The sequence below is a fragment of the Mustela nigripes genome, chromosome 9 (genome assembly GCF_022355385.1).
Source record: "Mustela nigripes isolate SB6536 chromosome 9, MUSNIG.SB6536, whole genome shotgun sequence".
Taxonomy (NCBI): Eukaryota; Metazoa; Chordata; class Mammalia; order Carnivora; family Mustelidae; genus Mustela; species Mustela nigripes.
This window is the reverse complement of record NC_081565.1, coordinates 66,285,780-66,304,122: the sequence shown is the minus strand read 5'-3', so window position 1 is coordinate 66,304,122 and position 18,343 is coordinate 66,285,780. Positions and strand designations below refer to the sequence as shown.

General features: G+C 40.8%; 1 protein-coding gene across 6 annotated transcripts in view; it reads right to left on the bottom strand.

Moving 5' to 3' along the window:
• Positions 1–18,343, bottom strand: part of TUT7 (terminal uridylyl transferase 7) — a 63,000-nt gene that overhangs the window by 27,380 nt on the left and 17,277 nt on the right. For all 6 annotated transcript variants that reach the window (XM_059411737.1, XM_059411736.1, XM_059411740.1 and 3 more), the window contains exons 11-17: positions 12,824–12,976; positions 9,817–9,997; positions 7,304–8,391; positions 6,578–6,728; positions 4,532–4,618; positions 3,174–3,274; positions 1,186–1,243 (exon numbers count right to left, since the gene is read on the bottom strand). In XM_059411737.1, coding sequence (XP_059267720.1) covers positions 1,186–1,243; positions 3,174–3,274; positions 4,532–4,618; positions 6,578–6,728; positions 7,304–8,391; positions 9,817–9,997; positions 12,824–12,976 — 1,819 coding nt within the window. The remainder of the gene's footprint in view (positions 1–1,185; positions 1,244–3,173; positions 3,275–4,531; positions 4,619–6,577; positions 6,729–7,303; positions 8,392–9,816; positions 9,998–12,823; positions 12,977–18,343) is intronic.

Below are 18,343 nucleotides of genomic sequence, written 5' to 3'. Positions count from 1 at the left end.
AACACTGCCTTACATCATTACATGATCTATGAGGTTACCTTCCCTTGTTTTAAATCTGAAAGTTGCCCAAGGAAAAGGCTTGTATAGTATAGACTTTTTATTTTTCCACCATCCCCAAGTGCCCAATACAGTGCTGAGCACATAGTAGGCACCCAATAAGATAGCTGGGGACTGTTTTAATGATATTAGGTTTCAATCATAGCCCTTTAGCTATTATTTACAATTCTTGTTCCATGTAATCTGTGTTCCATTACCATCTGTGTGTATAAGTCGTTTCAGTCTAAAAATGACCTGTTTTTAACATAGTTCATGCTTAAGATAGATACACTGCTGTATTTAGGGGAAAGGAACATGTCTGCAGTTGAATCTCACATGATACAGAAAAAAATTGTGATCAAGCAAGAAGATGATGATAAATTGAAGGCAGTAAAATGTTAACAGCTAGTGGCTCTGAATGAAGGACACACACAGTTCGTTATACAATGTTTGCTACTTTCCTCTAAAAGAAAGCATCTCATGGACAGACCATGGAGTTCTACTTTTGTGGGGTTACAGACCATATTGTGATCACCTTCATTCCCAGCTCCTAGCACAGAAATTTGCTGAACCGCATTTAAAAAGAAAATACCCACTGTTAACAGCATCCATAGCTGTCCCTGACAGCAAAAGAATACATTAACGGCATGGCAGCAGTGGGCACGATTTACAGCAGCTGTACATTTTATAGCTATAAAAATTTAGTAGTGACCCAGTTCAGTTTTCTCAGTATATTGGTGAGAGAAAAAAAGAGAGCATAAAGTTAAATGACTTGTTCAGGGTCGCATGTAATTGTCAAGCAGCACAAAGACAGTCCAGAACCCCCCAGTGCTTTCCACTACGCTTCACACCACTGCCAGCAACACTTGGACTTACACAATGTCAATATGGCAAAATGGATTTCCAAAATTTCTTGCCTGTATGGTATATACTTTGTTCTGAAATAAAACTCAGCTAGGCAACAAAACGCACACAAATGATTACCAATTCTTTCCTACTTCATCACACAAAATTGTTGAAAGACACCAACTCTCCAAATGTACTCTACGTGCGCCACTTTACTTGTTGCATTGGCATGAATAAATTTTAAGTATGCAAAACACTGATAAAAAAGACAAAAATATTTTTAGACAAAGTTTGCTGAGGTACCTGAATGCTTTTTGAGGACTCTTGCCAGTTCTTCAATAGTTCTTACACAGTCCAAACCCTGCAACAAAAAGTGCATGTGCTGAATCACAAAGGGAAGACAGGTTCCTAACCTGGTTACAGAGAGTTCCCATTACCTTCAGAAATAATGATATATATATTTTTAAAATTTTTTATTTTTTATAAACATATATTTTTATCCCCAGGGGTACTGGTCTGTGAATCACCAGGTTTACACACTTCACAGCACTCACCAAAGCACATACCCTCCCCAATGTCCATAATCCCACCCCCTTCTCCCAAACCCCCTCCCCCCAGCAACCCTCAGTTTGTTTTGTGAGATTAAGAGTCACTTATGGTTTGTCTCCCTCCCAATCCCATATTGTTTCAGAAATAATGATATTAATTTCAACTCATTCTATATACATTTTTCCCTCCTAGGCAAGCCTTGGTCAGTATTCATAGGAAAAAGCCTAAGGATACAAAAACTCCCATAGACCCTATTTACTAAAATTGTTTTTGGAGGTATAAGAGAGACTGAAATCAGATGTCCCAGAAAAGTCTAAACCATTGTCCAAATGAGGACCTTCATTTGTCCCCTCTATGTAACTCTGCTACTCAGAAGTGCCCTCTGTGCCAGAATAAAGAAGCTGGAGCTTCTGTGCCCTGTTTTGTTCATTCTGGGTGGACTTTCATTATATTTCAGTTAAGAGCTGATGAACAGCTATGTAAAGTGATTAAGTTCAGAGAATCCCTCCACAGGACTGTGTATAATGCACAAATGAAAGTCATACAGCAAATCCAAATGTTTCAAATAAATCATACTTAAAAACATTGGGCTCACCTTTTACAACATAAACCCTTTTGATGGCCACACACATCCCAGATGTACTGGAAATTTTCCTTCAGAAATGCCCATAAAGCTTGTTTCTAAAGCTATGTAAAAATTCAATATTGATGATGTACAATGAGGTAATTCCATCTATTGGACCCAATCCTACTTATCCTCTTTACTCACCAAACTCAGGTAGCTAACTTTTGCCTATTCTCCCAAAACACATACATCCTCAAAAGACAAAGACTGGAAAGTAAGCAAAGTCATAAAAAGGCCCTGAGTGACAGCAACATCACTCATTTTTGGCTATACAGTCTCTGGGCTGTGGTTAAAATAAAAAAAGGGACTTCACACTTCTCAGACTTTCTGTCTTTATGCAGTATTTTATATTTTATAAAGGCCTTAAATTTGTTAGGGGCTAGCAAACCTTTTCTCCTCTGTAGGCCGTATGACCCTGTTGTAACTACTCAACTCTGTCATTATCGAACGAACGCAGAGGCCGTCAACACTTCACAAATGGAAGCATGTGACTGTGCTCTGTTTCTGACAGAACAGGCAGTAGGCTGGCTTTAGCCTGTGGGCTCTAGTCCGCTGACTCCTGACATACATGATCCAAGCTGAGGTGCAGAGCAAATCTCCTGAGGCACGAGGAGCAGAGGGCATGCTTTCCTTTTACAGATTACCAACCAAAGACCACGTGGTAAGGAACATATGAAGCAAGCCTGTCTTGAATCTGGGTCTCTGAACTGTAAGTTTAGTGTTCTTATCATGGTATATTTGCCTGCCTGCTAAACAAGTCTCAGAAGACCACACTGTCTGCTTCCTAAAACATTTATCAAAAAGGCTCCTGTGGGTGTGTGCATCAATGTCTGCCCACTGGCCATGCCAATGGGACACCGGAGGGGCTGGATTGGCCTGGTAGTGTTCCCACAGGCTGCTTTCAAATCCTCTCTGTACTATATGTTGAAAATACACACCCTGGTACCTCCTCACGGTTACCTCTAAGCTCCGTAAGTATCTGAGCAGATAGACTGTGTCAAATGGCGTACTTCATATGGTATTGCTGATAAATTTGGAAAACACCAAGCTGTACTGCCACTCAAGATTATCAAATCACACCGCCATGGCAAATTCAAGTTTTAGGTGGTCACTGTACCTCTGCAGTTTCAAGTCCATTAATCGTCATACAGACGTCAAGGTCACTCTGTTTGAACCCAAATCCATTTTTGGAGGAGCCAAACAAGCTCAGTTTAGTTCCTGTTAGGGATATACGAAAAGTAGTAACTAATTACCTGAATACATTTAATCAACTGATCAAAATGGCCCTCTCATGAATCATAAAATACCCAGTTGTTAACTATCTTATATGAATCTCATTATAATTATGTTCTTTTATTAACCAGTTCACTTATTACAAACTTTTTCCTCTCAAAAGTTATTTATTTATTTATTTAAAAGATTTTATTTATTTATTTGTAAGAGAGAGAGATGAGAGCGAGCACAGGCAGACAGAGTGGAAGGTAGAGTTAGAGGGAGAAGCAGGCTCCCTGCAGAGCAAGGAGCCCGATGTGGGACTCGATCCCAGGACGCTGGGATCATGAACTGAGCCGAAGGCAGCTGCTTAACCAACTGAGCCACCCAGGCGTCCCTCAAAATTTATTTTTTTTTTCAAAATTTACTTTAAATACTATCTACATATAGTGTGAAAGATTACCAAGTGCCAAACTTTATTCTTTTTTTTTTTAAAGATTTTATTTATTTGTCAGAGAGAGAGAGAGAGCGAGCACAGGCAGACAAAGTGGCAAGCAGAGTCAGAGGGAGAAGCAGGCTCCCTACCGAGCAAGGAGCCCGATGTGGGACTCCATCCCACACTGGGATCATGACCTGAACTGAAGGCAGCTGCTTAACCAACTGAGCCATCCAGGTGTCCGCCAAACTTTATTCTTAAATGAAAGGACAGTTCAAGGAAAATGTGGATCACATCAGTATATTTAATAATGCAATTTTACTGCTTTCTAAATATTCATATTTTAGAGATGTGAACTTTGACTTAAAAAGAACACGAAAAATGGGCCGCCTGGGTGGCTCAGTGGGTTAAGACTCTGCCTTCAGCTCAGGTGTCGATCTCAGAGTCCTAGGATCAAGCCCCGCAACCGGCTCTCTGCTCAGCAGGGAGCCTGCTTCCCCCCACCCTTTCTCCGCCTGCCTCTCTGCCTACTTGTGATCTCTCTGTCAAATAAATCAATAAAATCTTTAAAAATAAATAAAAAGAACACAAAATGAAATTTCAGTTGTGGGGTCTGTTAACAGAAATCCCATACTGCTACTGTCTTCACTGTTGGTAAAGTAGGATCGGGCAGACCAAATACCATCCTCAGCAGATCATAAAGTAACTGAAGCCCTGTCCCCATCACCATCATTCTTTCTCATTCTCCAAGTTAATGTGCTTGTAACACATGTACTCATTCTGAAGGAAGGTCATGCTACTTTTCTTAAATGTAAAAAGTTATTTACCTGGAAACTCCTGTCTTATGAAACTTTCTAGGTTTTGCCGAATATGTTCACGAGCTTGATCTTCTAAAATAGTTGGAGAAAAATCCTCTGTTTAAAATAAAAATAAATTTTAGAAACAAAGATTGTTCATGTGCTTTGGAGAAAAAAAAATCATTTTATAAAACAAATCTAACAACTTAAAAAGAAAACTAAATTCCATGTGTCTTCCTGGTAGATAGCATTAGTAATATAAAATAGAGAACGTCTTTCTTTGAAAATAGTCTGTCCCCACCATTTACATTGTTGGTGAGAACGCAGAGTGGTGCAGCCACTCTGGAAAACAGTATGGAGGGTCCTCAAAACACGGAAAATAGAGCTACCGTATGACCCAGTAATCGCACTACTGGGTATTTACCCCAAAGATACAAATGTAGTGATCCAAATGGGCATGTGTACCTGAATGTTTATAGCAGCAATGTCTACAATAGCCAAACTATGGAAAGAACCCAGATGTCTATCAACAGATGAATGGATCAAGAAGCTGTGGTACATATACATGATGGAATACTATGTAGTTTCAAAAAATGAAATTTTGGGCGCCTGGGTGGCTCAGTGGGTTAAGCTGCTGTCTTAGGCTCAGGTCATGATCTCGGGGTCCTGGGATCAAGTCCTGCATCGGGATCTCTGCTCGGCAGGGAGCCTGCTTCCATCTCTTTTTCTCTCTGCCTGCCTCTCTGTCTACTTGTGATCTCTGTCAAATAAACAAATAATATCTTAAAAAAAAAAAAGAAATTTTGCCATGTGCAATGACATGGATGGAACTAGAGGCTATTAAGCTAAATGAAGTAAGTCAATCAGAGAAAGATAATTATCATATGATCTCACTCATATGTGAAATTTAAGAAACAAAACAGGATCAGAGGGGAAGGAAGGAAAAAAATCAAACAAAGACAAAATCAGAGAGGGAGACAAACCATAGGAGACTCTAAATCATAGGAAACAAACTGAGGCTTGCTGGAGGGGAAAGGTATGGGAGGGATGGGGTAACTGGGTGATGGACATTAGGGAGGGCACATGATGTAACATAACAAGCACTGAGTACATATGCAACTATTAATCACTGATTTCTACCTCTGAAACTAATAAAACATTATATGTTAACTGACTTTTTAAAATTAAAAGGAAAAAATTAAAAAATTAATAATGTATTATACCCCCCAAAATAAAAAATAATTGAAAGAAAGAAAGAATGAATGAATCTGTTCCCAGGAATCTGAACAGTGGTTCTGCTATGAGGTTTCAGAAACCCAGGGTTCTATAAAGGTGGCCCTCAGGGCACAGAAGTATGTATATATATAGTTTTCTAAGGGGACTCTAGTTTCCTTTTATAGCTTATAAACTCCAAAAAGGTTTAAAAACGACTCAGTCACTGGTTAATAAGTAAGTGCCTTCCAGCACAGCTCCCTCAGGAGGTAGCACAGTGATGCATCAAGTTCATCTGAAGAGAGGCCTGCTTCTTCCTTTCAGTGTTTTTCCTTTAACTCTAACCCTCCGCTTCCCCAAATTGGTATTCCTCAAAGGGCTGTTAGGGGGTCATTAATAAGTGTTAATTAAAGTATTTTATGCTCAGATTTTGGAAATGCTGGGATGAAGAGTTAAGTAAGTTCTTCACAGGGAACATTTCTCAGAAGCCATTATTATGCTAATTTAACCCACAACTCTCCCAAGGGGGAGCAGCGAGCACACTCCTTCCCTACTTGACCTGTGCAGTACTCCTTGCCAAGAGATACTATTAACTGCACTTAGGAAAACAGTTCAAGGAAAACCAGCTGGGAATGCTAGTATTCCAACAGTTAGAATTAAAAGATCCTCCCTCCCTCCCTGTCTTTCCTTCAACAATTGTTTACTGTGAGTCTCAACTGGCACAGGCATTACAGAGAGCTCCATGGACACAGTGGAGAATGGAACAGACCTGGTCTCAGTGACGGAGCTAACAGGTCAGTGATTTTACGGACTCTTGAGACAATGCAATATTTTGATAAATAAAAAGAAATATTAATAACTTACTATAACATTGGATGCAAACTTGATCTAAGATATTTGAAAATTTGGGTGTCAGTGGTGGCAAAGGTTCCAGCTGAATTCTTTTGAAGTCTTCGGGACAGTCCTTCTTGAGATGACCTTCTCGTTTGCATAAGCTGCACACGACCATAGGAGACTGCAGGAAGGTGGCAAAGCAAAACAAGACGTAAGATACAACTCTGCCAAATAAAGGGGCCCTGAATCATTTTTTGAGAAGTCCACAGTCTACTCTCACTTGCCAAAGGAATAAAAAAAATGTGCAGCCAAACGGGGACATCTTATGGGATACTCAGGAGAAAAAGGTAGTAATTTCCACTACCAAGAGCATTCCCTTTCTCCAATGCAAATTCACAAGGGTCTAAGGAGGGAAGGTGATCGAGTGGTTGTATTGGACTGCACCAACTCCTCACTACCATGAGACATGGGAAAGCTCTGTTCTAGTACATGAAAATTAAAATTACATGCATTAAAACTGTTCAATGTCTTGGGGCGCCTGGGTGGCTCAGTGGGTTAAAGCCTCTGCATTTGGCCAGGTCATGATCCCAGGTTCCTGGGATTGAGCCCCACATCAGGCTCTCTGCTCAGCAGGGAGCCTGCTTCCTCCTCTCTCTCGGCCTACTTGTGATCTCTGTGAAATAAATAAATAAAATACTTAAAAAAAAAACCTGTTTAATGTCACTTAGTTCTGTGACACTAAGTGGCACTGATTACCTTGCCTTTAGTGAAGGTGAGTTTACTAAATTCATAGAAGAAATCAGACACAGCTGAGCCTTCCTCACATGTATTTTCTTCTTTAAGACAGATCTTATTGAATTCCGTTAGTAGAGCCCCAGCCGCAAGTTTTCCACCTTCTTTCGAGTCTTTACCCTTAGCAGACTCCCCTAATTCATCCTCCTCCTCAGACAGGGCATCCTCATCCCCTGATCCCGTGTATGTATTTTCTAACTCATCTTCATTAGCCAAGTCATCCTCATCTTCCCTTTGGGTAATGGACAGCCTGGGCTCTTCATCGTCATCCTCTTCCTCTTCTTCCTCCTCCTCCTCTTCATCGGAATGAATGATTCCTGATGTATGGCCCTGTCTTGAGGGGGCGAAGTGGCTTAGAGCATCTTCGAGATCATCGGTACCTTCTATGCCTTCTTCATCAACATCAGCCTTGTCTTCTGAAGTAGTGAATCCATCACACGCTTTGGCTGCGGGATTTTGGAAGCCTTCTAAATGCAAAGTGCTCTCTGTCTCATTATTCTGCGTGCCACCACAGGTGACAAACTCTCCACGTCTGCTACTCCTTAGACCTTGATCATCGGCAGTCAAAGGATGCCTGCCCTCTCTCCCAGCTTCACTTCCTGTTTCTTGATGGTGTCCTTTAATATCCCCATGCTCATCACAACTGGCCCCTGCCTTGATACCGTCTCGGTTTTCCAGGCGGACACTGACATGCCCATTTCCCAGTTCCTCCGATGGAGGGCTTCCAAAGCTTTCAGCGGTCTCTTTAACAAGAGTCAGTGGCTGCACCGTGTAGGTGTCTGTAGTTGAAATGGCAGCACCTGGCTCTTGAGCCAAAACTGAGTTTTTCAGTTTATCCTCTTTTGCTTGTGTACCCGGGTCATGCTCGGCTACTTCTTTAGAATGTTCAGAAAGACATGTGACAGTACTCAGAGGCTTTGGAAGGCTGGATTTTGTAATTTTGTGTGGAAGGGCAAAATACTTATACGTTGTCCTTAAACAATGAAGTATATATTCAAACACTGGTTGATTATTTAGAGTCCTTGCCACATTTCTTTTAACAGAGTAGGGATCTGTAACGAAAAAAAAAGGAAGAAAAATCCACCACTTCATACATTTCTATCTCATGTTTTAAAAATTAGCCTGCTGTAGATAAAAACAGACAACAAATGATACTAAAGTTTAGCATGAATCTTGTATGCTTTTTTAAAAACTGGGGATGGGGAATAAAAAAGAGGCAGTTTAAGAACAAAAAGAAATGTTTCCTTAAACGTCTGTTCTATGAAGAGTACCCGTTCTGTTCCGAACCAATACCCCTTCCCTATTTTGTTCTGTGACTCTGGAGGTAAAAAAGGTGTCATCTGTGTGGCTCTTGTGCCTTGGGGAAGAGAGGGCTTCCCGCCAGGCTCTGCTGAGGGCTCTGCCTCCCCACTCAGCCAGGCCCTGTGGTGTGTAGAGCTTACCTCCACTCTTCTGCCCTGGGAAGCCCCATCACTGAACTGGCTGGACTGAATTCAGGGGCGAGAGGGAGGCACCAGGAGGAGACACCACTTCTCTCAATCTTTTCTCCTCCCCTAGAACTCCAGCAGGTTAGGCAATTGGCCAGAAGAGCTGAGCCAGAGAAACTGCAGGGGAGGGTTTAAAAATGTGAGATCCCCATGACTGCACACAGAATTTATGCAAAATGCAAAATGCAAAATGCAAAAAAAAAAAAAAAAAAAAAAAAACCACCAAAAAACCAAAAACCCTCTTATGCAATATAAAGCTTGAAAAAAATCAAGCAAAAATACGAGAATTCCATTTAGGAGGTTCTTTAAGTTGTCTGAAGGAGGAGAATTAAGATTTCTAGAGGGGTTTCAACCTCCTGACCCTGCAAAGCTGAGAAGAGCTAGTCCATTTAATGTAGTCTACAGGGCACATCAGCGAGTCTTTCATACAATGGTTTTAGTTAAATGAGCCTTTGCTAGAAAAAATGTTTTCATGAATCAGTTCCAAATGCTACTGTAGATATTCCAAAAATAACAAGCCCCTCTCTCTATGAAAAGGAATCCAATGAACAATTATTTTTCATGAGAAAAAGTATTTTCTCACCTTCATAAAACTAAATGAACACAACAATCCAGGAAAGGACCGAATCAAAAAAAATCCAACAATGAGAACAGTAAAGAGGAAAGGGGGATTCACACATCAGGGTGGGCTGCGGGGAGGGAGCAGTTAAGTTGTTAAGCAATTTACAAAGAAAGCAAGGACTTGGCCAGCCACTGTTTTAGCTGTTTTTTAACTAAGACATTTTACTGCAGTGCTTAAAAAACCCAGGATGAACAAACAGCTTGATCCCTTAGAATGACCACAGTAACACATGCAAGATTCTAACTATTTCACTTTTGGGATCAGGCCTATATTACACGTGGAGGCTGAAAGGAGAATGAAGTAAAAAGCATGCGGTTAGACTGGTACCTTAAAAAGGCAAGGAATTAAAAATAAATGTTCTGAGATACCTTCAATGGCAATGCGCTTTTTGGGCCAATCCTTTGACTCCCGAGATACAGATTCTTTAACACGAATACTGATCACTAAGTCAGCCAAATTGAATTCTAAAGCATAGAATCGAAGCATTTCCACCCAGAGCTGCCCAACTGGTACTGACGGCAGGTGCTTGAAATCAAATATTAATGATACCTATTGACAGCAAAGAGAAAACACACAGGTGAGTCCAGGTGTCAGCACAATCTGAAAAACTAGAGATCATTCAAGCAAATTACAAAAAACCTGAAAAACCTTAGCAAAGATAGGAATTTGACAATCCATCTAGGTAAATCACATCTGGGTTATATTCTGTTTGTGGGAAAACGCCATTTCTACCCTGCACTCCTGGGATGAGAGCATGTTAAAATCTAACTATCATCATAGGAGCAGAGGGGCAATTTTAGGCAACCAGGGGGCACTCCTTATTTAGAAGCCTTAATGACAGGTGGAGAGAAACGTGCCCGGATTGCTACTCCGCACAGAGCTCTCCCTGGAGTTGCCAAATTGCCGCTGGAGGGCACCTCTACGCTCACACACTCAAAAATGGGCAGCTTCTACAGGCAGAGAGCAAAAGGCAAAACACTCCTTTCATTTGTTCTGAGAAGTTTCATAAGCTCACTGAATCTGCCAGGGACAACTGATTTTAAAGTCAACTTTTTTTTTTTTTTAAGAGGTTTATTTATTTAAGTAATAATCTCTATGCCCAACATGGGGCTTGAGCTCATGACCCCGAGATCAAGAGTCTCATGCTGTTAAAACTGAGCCAGCCAGGTGATCCAAAGTCAAGGACTCTTGATATCAGAAATTGATGCCAGTTTTACATTCACTGACTCTCAACAAACTGGAACATACAGTGACAGAATATACCAGAAGGTGCATAGGACGTAGAATAGAAACAAAAAAGTCCAAATACTGACTCTGCCATTTCATAGCTCTTAACTGCTCTTGGCCTTAGCCTCTTCACTCTCAGTCAGCATGACAGCATAGTGGCTAATGGAACTGGCTTTGCAATGGGACACTTGAGGCTTGAAATCCAACTCTGCCATGTACTAGCCATGTATGATCCTGGCCAAGCTCTATGCTGTCTACGGCTCAGTTTCCTCATCTGAACAATGGGGATTACAGTACCCACCTCAGAGGGTTGTTGGGAGGACTGAGTGAGAGAATGTCTGTAAAGAGCTTAGCACAGTGCCTGGCACACATGTTCAAAAAATGGTCGCTATCATTATCTGCAGAGTAGGGACGGTACCACCTATAACACAGGATAGTTATGAGGATTAAATGAGAAACAAGGGAAAGCATCTGGCAGATTTGGTTGCTCTCTGTATTCTTTCATTTATAGTCTTTAAGTACAAGAAATCCATTTATCATTGAAACATAATGTCACAACCGTAAGATGGCTCTTGTGAGGTAATCCAGTTCAACTCCCATTAAGTTACAAGAGAAAACTAAAGCCCGAAGAGTTGACGTGACTCGTCAAAGGTCCCACTGCTTGTCAGCGGCAGAACGAGAACAATCGGTCTCGATCCTGGTACAGTGCTCTCTCACCAGACAACGCAATCACTCTTGACCCTGCCTAGGTCTTCATTTCTGATGCGGTAGCAGACTACTAATCTCTCCAAATAACACAAAAATGTAAACTTCAAGTATTTGCTTGGGCTTACAGCAACAGCTTTTCCTTCTCAGGGATACAAATCTGTTGCCCATCACACTTTATTATACTGAACTTCAAAACAAGTGGTGGTATAGTATTTTATTAACCATTAAATCCTGACCACAAATATTCTTGTCAAGTATGATAATGCCATTAGGTAGATTTACAAAGCAGAACTGCCTGAAATCCGAAGTTATCTAGGTCCCAAACACTGTAGTTGAGGACACAAAGTAAACCCCCAGAAGTTGAAAGCCTCATTAAATTTCATCTCTTTATCCATAACCCTTATCGCCAGGGGCTTGTAAGCATTTCACCGAGATGACTTGATAATACCACCACGTGGAACTTACAAAAACGTGGACTTATCTACACTAGTGGTACTTAAGCTGTTTCTCGTTATTGTTTTTCTTCTTTTAAAGTAGGAAACACTTTCTTTTCCAAAAGACAAAAACAAGCCCCCACCCCAAAACGACAAGTAACATTTACTGAGTGCTTACCACTTGCTTGGCACTGAGTTAAGCATTCTAGAAGTCAATGACTCTATCAGAGGGTACCAGTATCATCTCCATTTTTAGATGAGGAAACTTGGGCCCAGGAAGATTAAGTCACTTGCCCAAGGACACACAGCCAGGAAGTGGGACAGCTGGATATAAATTCAAAGATTCTGGCTCCACAGCCTGTACTCTTCTGGAACCCCAAGAAGAAAACAGAAAAAAGTGGTGGTGTTCTGGTGGCAACGGGTTGAGTGGCACCACCTCCCTTCTCTCTCCAGCTCTCAAGGACTCAAGAAAACACAACTGGAGAATCTATGACTCGCCGCCACTTCCCCATTTTAGGCACGGACCAGAGGAGCGACAGGACTTGAGTAGAGCGAGGACTAGGATCCTGGTCTCAGAAGTCCTTTGTGGCTATTGCTGCCACTGCAAACCAGAGAGTTACGGGGAAGGTCGTGGGGTCAGGGCCCATATACCAATTTGGGACAGATTCCTATTCTTATTTCTAGTACAATGACATTGCTCAGATTTGTTTAAATTTCAACAGCAATTCTTTCCTTGTGCATAATTTCCCTGCCTATCCCTAATGCTACGGATGAGGACACTGAAATACATTATACCAAGTACTTCTTCACTGTGGATTCAGTGATCTGAATTTTACCTTTTCTCATTATTTATCTATTGCAAGGACTGAACAGACTAGGAAATGAGAACATCCATGGAAGAGTTAAGATAGCTGACAGATGAGAGGAGGACCGATAACTCACAGACTCCACAATTAACAGTGAAATCAAATATAAATGGCAAAATTAAAAATGAGAGAGAACAGACCTGTCCCCTTTTAACAGGCATTTCTTTTGGGGCCCCTTCTTTTGCTGTGTCTGCATCGCCGCCGGCACTCTCAGTATATTCCCAGAACACGGCGTCATTTTGAACATCTTTAAGGTTGAAGTTCCCTAGTTTGTTTAATGAGAATCCTTCAATCTAGGAAAAATTAGACATATCCTATTACAATGAGATAGAAAGGATTTTATATCAACCACAGTTTATTTATTTGGAAGAAATGGAAACATAACTCACTGAAAATAGAAAAGGTTATCATATAAGTTTATGAACCGAGACATCTGTTCATTTAAAAATATTCTTTGAAATAAAAAACAAGTTTTCACTTGCAAAAGAAATGGTGATTTTGTGAAATACTTCTTTAGTAAACAGTTTATGAGAAGGCAACACAGCCTGGGCTTAAGGCCACAGGCTCTGGAGTCAAACTGTACAGGTCCCAACCTCGGCTCCCTGGAGGAACTGTGAGATCTCAGGTTTCTGTAGAAATGGGCTACACTAGAACCTGCTCCGTGATACTTGTGACATGAAATAATGTACAAAATCCACCGACACAGCAAAAGGCACACAGTGAATGCTTAATGTAAGAAACTGTTTTCTACTGATGTTCCTGAGATGTCAATTGCTAAAGAACACAGCCTGGGCTCAAAAGGTGTAAGAAATGTGGAACAAAGTTGAACAGGTGTTTTTTGTTTTGTTTTGTTTTGTTTTGACTGTGTGGTGGGATTGATCACAGGCTTTAAAAAGGTTAAGGTACACGAGTCATGGTATGGATGTGGTACCCTGTTTCTCAAATATATTTCTACAACAAGTGGGACTATGTTTTTGGTTTACTACACAGAGTAATCCCAAACCATAAGCTGTCCTGCTCACAGTGGTTTCCTTAGAACTCAGAATAAAATTCAGGGCTTAGAAAGAATTTAGGTAATCTGTCCCTTTGCCACTGCTCAGTCCCATTTTCCCCATATGCTCCCCCCCACCACCCCGCCACCACCTGGCTGACAGCACTACTCCGCTTTGAAGGCTCTTCGCGTAATAATCACTAAGCCACGCTGTGGGTGGGGGGGGGGGCTGTGCTTTTAGGGCTCTAGCTAAGAAATTCTTGCCCACCCTCAGGCTGCAAAGATTTTTTTCCTGTTTTATTCTAGGTATTTGATTATTTCAAAACAAGTGAGCGAGAGCATGAGTTGAGGGAGAGGCAGATGTAGGAGCTTTAGACTCTCCACCAACCAGGGAACCCGGTGCAGGGCCCTGTCCCAGGAGCCTGGGATCATGACCTGAGCCGAACGCACAGGCTTAGCAGACTGAGTCATCCAGGTGCCCAAGGAATTTGATAACTTTAACTTCCACCTTTAATTCTTTGATCTATTTTGAGTTAATTTGGGGGTAATTTGGGAGGTAAAGGGTTGATGTTTATATTTTTTTCCCTTATTGTCTAGTTTTTCCATGATCAACTGCTTTAAAGACTTTCCCCCAATGAAATGCGTAGGCATTTTTGTTGAAAACAGTATCAATGCTTCCAGTCCACAGACTTGGTGTGTCTCTACATTTATGTATGTTCTTATTTAACTTTCACAGTAATATTCTAGTTTTCGAGTTGGAAGTCTTATGGATCTTTTGTTAAATTTATTCTTCATTATTGTGTTATCAAGAAGCATTGGTAATGGAATTGTTCAAAACCTTTTTAAATGTTGCTAATATATAAAAGTACAATTTTTTTTATATCATCTTTGTATTCTATGTTCAAACTAAATATACTAGTAAGCTCTAGAGGTGGTTTTGTAGTTTTCTAGGATTTTCTATGTAAACCATCACGTTACCTGAAATAGAGAAACTTCTACTTCTTCCTTTCAGGTTTTTTATTTTATTTTCTTTCCTTATTGTAATGACGAGAACTTCCTTTAAGTATTTAGATAGAAATAGTGTGTGGGGGGTGGTGGGATGGGGAAAGACACATCCTTTTTTGTTCACAGTGGTACAGGTCAAACATCCGGATTCCAAGATCAGGTAGGATGTTACTGACAGGTGTTTTTCATAAATGCCCATTTTCAGGCTGAGAAAGTTCCCTTCTGTTCCCAGTTTGAAGAGAGGTTTTGTTTTTGTTTTCTTTTAATCATAAATGAATGTTGAATTTTATTTTTTTTTTCCTGCATCTCTTGAGGATCACATGAGTTTTTCTCCTTTATTATTTTTGTGTATTTCTCAGTTGATTTGTTAATATTTTGCTTAGGGTTTCAGTGTCCATGCTCATGAGCAATACTGGTATATAACAGCTTTCTTTTGTGTGTCTGGTTTTGATATCAGGGTAATGCTGGCTTCTTTCTCCTATCTTCTGAAAGAGCTTATGTAGTTGATATTATTTCTTCCTTAAACGTTTGGCAGAATTCACAAGTAAAGAAAGCCATTTGAGCCTGGAGTTTTCTTCATGGGAAGGTCTTTAATTACAAATTCATTTTCTTCAGTGAATAAAGGGAGTAAATAAAAATAAAGGGAGTAAATAAAAAAAAAATAAAGTCAGAGACATGCTGAGTTTACACAGGCTATTTTTTTTTCTTGAATGCTCTTTTTGTGAGTCTTACAAGGACAGGTCTCCTTGATCTAAGTTTTCTAATTTTTTTGGTATAAAATTGTTTATAGGGGCGCTTGGGTGGCTCAGTGGGTTGGGCCTCTGCCTTCGGCTCAGGTCATGGTTTCAGGGTCCTGGGATCGAGCCCCTCGTCGGGCTAACCACTCAGCGGGGAGCCTGGTTCCCCTTCCCTCTCTCTGCCTGCTTCTCTGCCTACTTGTGATCTCCTGTCTGTCAAATAAATAAATAAAATCTTTAAAAATTGTTTATAATTTTCTTTTATCCATTTATGTCTGTAAGATCTGGAGCGATAACCCCCCTTCATTCCTGATACTGTGTTCTCTTCCTTTCTCATGAATCTATGGGGGGCTTATCAGTATTACTGATTGAACAGTTGGCCTTGTTTTCTCTACTGTTACTCTATTTTCTCTTGATTTTGTCCGTATCTTTATTTGTTATTTCCTTTCTTTAGAAACTTATTATGGGTTGCAACACCTGGATGGCTCGGTCAGTTGAGCATCCCACTCTTGATTTCAGCTCAGGTCATACATATCTCAAGGTTGTGAGATGTGAGCCCTGCCTCAGGCTCCCCCTAGGTCCCATTTTCCTTGCTCTTTGTATATTGAGTAATTTTAGACTGCATTCTGGATACTATAATGATATACTATATTGTGAAAATATGGATTCTTTATGTTGCTCTAGAACATGTAGCTACTTTTATAGGTAATTAACTTGGCTACACCAACTGCAGACTGTCTCTTCTCTGGTGGACAGTAATTCTGATCTCAGTTCATTTTTTTAAGGAACTTTAGTGTAAAGTTTAATTTTGCTAGGAGTTAGGCTATGTTTACTGATTGTTGTAGCTGTAGATGTCAAGAGGCTCAAAGTTTCTCTGGTGTTCTTGTTTTTGTCTTCCCTGTGGTTTTTGGGTTTCTCAAGAGATTTCTTCTGAACTGAGGTCTTGCCATTATAATCCTATTTTATGCAGAAGCCCTAAAAATGTGGTAAGGTCTGTGGGAGGGGAAGCATTCTACAGTCCTATGATCAGGTGTCAGTCTTTTAGCAGAGCCTGTGCTCCTGGACTGTGACCTTGACAAAGTGCTTTTCAATCCTCCCCACCTGAAGTAAGACAGGAAGGCACAGGAAAGGGGCTGGAATTGGGTATTTTTCTTTTCCCTAGGCCGGTTAGGCCCTGGTAAAAAAAAAGTTTCACTTGAAGGCAGGCTTTTGTTTAGGAGAATAGCGTGCTCTGGGCATACTTCAAAATGGTGACTTCTTTTCTCATCCTGCCAAAAGCACAAGGGGATTGTTCTTGGATCTCCACCCTGAGAATCTGGTGGGGGTTCTTGGAGTAGAACCTGTGAAATCACTGGGAGGTTCCCTAAGACTGGGGCCCCTGCTATTTTTCACTCTCAGGCTTGTGCAGACTGAGCCTCCAGAACCACAGTCTAAGCCCTCTTACCCTGGTATTGGCTCTGCTCCTGGGGTTCTGCTCTAACAAGTTATAATTTGCTGTATTTCTCTGTCTCTCCAGTTCTAGGGGCATTGGCTTTCCTTGACCTCAAATCTCTGATAGATCTCTAAGAGCTGTTGATTTTTAGTTTATTCAGTTTTTTTTTTTTCCTTTTTCTGAAGACAGAGTGATGACTTCCAAGCTCCTTACAGGACAGATTAGATTGGTTCAGGAGTTGGTCAGAGACATGCTGAGTTTACACAGGGAATTAAGGGTTCCATTTTTAGTATCTTTCCCTCTGTATTTTTCCCCTCTATCTGGTGGCCCTAGTTCCTCTGGCCAGAGAGAGGGCTGGTTTTGCTGTCAGAGTGCGTGCCTTCAGGGTAAAGCCACAAAAGAAGAACAGAAACTCACTATGTGTTGGCCACTTGCTCCAAAGTTTGACTCTGTCCGAAGTCTGCTTATGCTTGTTCAGTCTCTAGAGCCTTCACATTGTTGTTTTTTGTGTTTTGCTGAGAATTTATAGCAGTTATTTATAACTGACATTTGGACAGGAGGTTGTGCCCCACTATCATCAGTAAAACTTGACTTTCTGTTGAGGGGGAAAAGAACTACATTTGTTCTCCTGCCTTGGTTCAGGAGCTTTACATTCATGATCTCATTTCAGAATTTCTCAGGTGAGGACTCCGAGGCTCCAAGAAAATAACTTGCTGAAGGTCCTAAGGACATGTGTAAGTGACAAGATCTGGAGGAATCGTAGGGCTAGCAAACTTTAGACTACTCTTTTTTCTATTATATTACCTGCCATCTTTCATGGGTAAATAACTGCTAAAAGCTAAATCTATACAGATTTAGGTAGATTCCAAAGAACAACTACTAGAAGACTAGTTGCTGGGGATAAAAGATGCTGAGAAGACAGGGTTAAACCTGCTCATCAGTCACAATTCACTATGATTAATTTTAGTCAAATCAAAGTCTAATAACGATACATGGGAGTAACAGGTCTGCAAGGACAGCCTCCGACATGGAAGAGGTCGGCGTAGGTTGGGAGGGAATGGTTCAACAATCTCTGAAGAGATAGATGAGGGCACAGAGGCACGATACCTGAACTTCTTGACTGGGAATTTCATCTTAGTTATCTGTATATTCCCTTTGGGGCCAAGTAAAATGACAAACGTACATAGAGCTTTAAAGATTTTAAGGAATTAACAGTTTAGAAACTTTTATAAACGTAACTGCAATCTTCAAAGCATTTTGTACAGGAATAACAATGTAAAATTTCTGGCATCAATAAGGAGCTGAATTTAATTTCTCTCCTGTACTTGCTTTATATTTCTATGACCCAAAGCTTCTAGTATTGGTTAAGACTTTAGCATTGATGCCTGATGAGCTTAAAATACTGAAAACTGGGGCGCCTGGGTGGCTCAGTGGGTTAAGCCGCTGCCTTCGGCTCAGGTCATGATCTCAGGGTCCTGGGATCGAGTCCTGCATC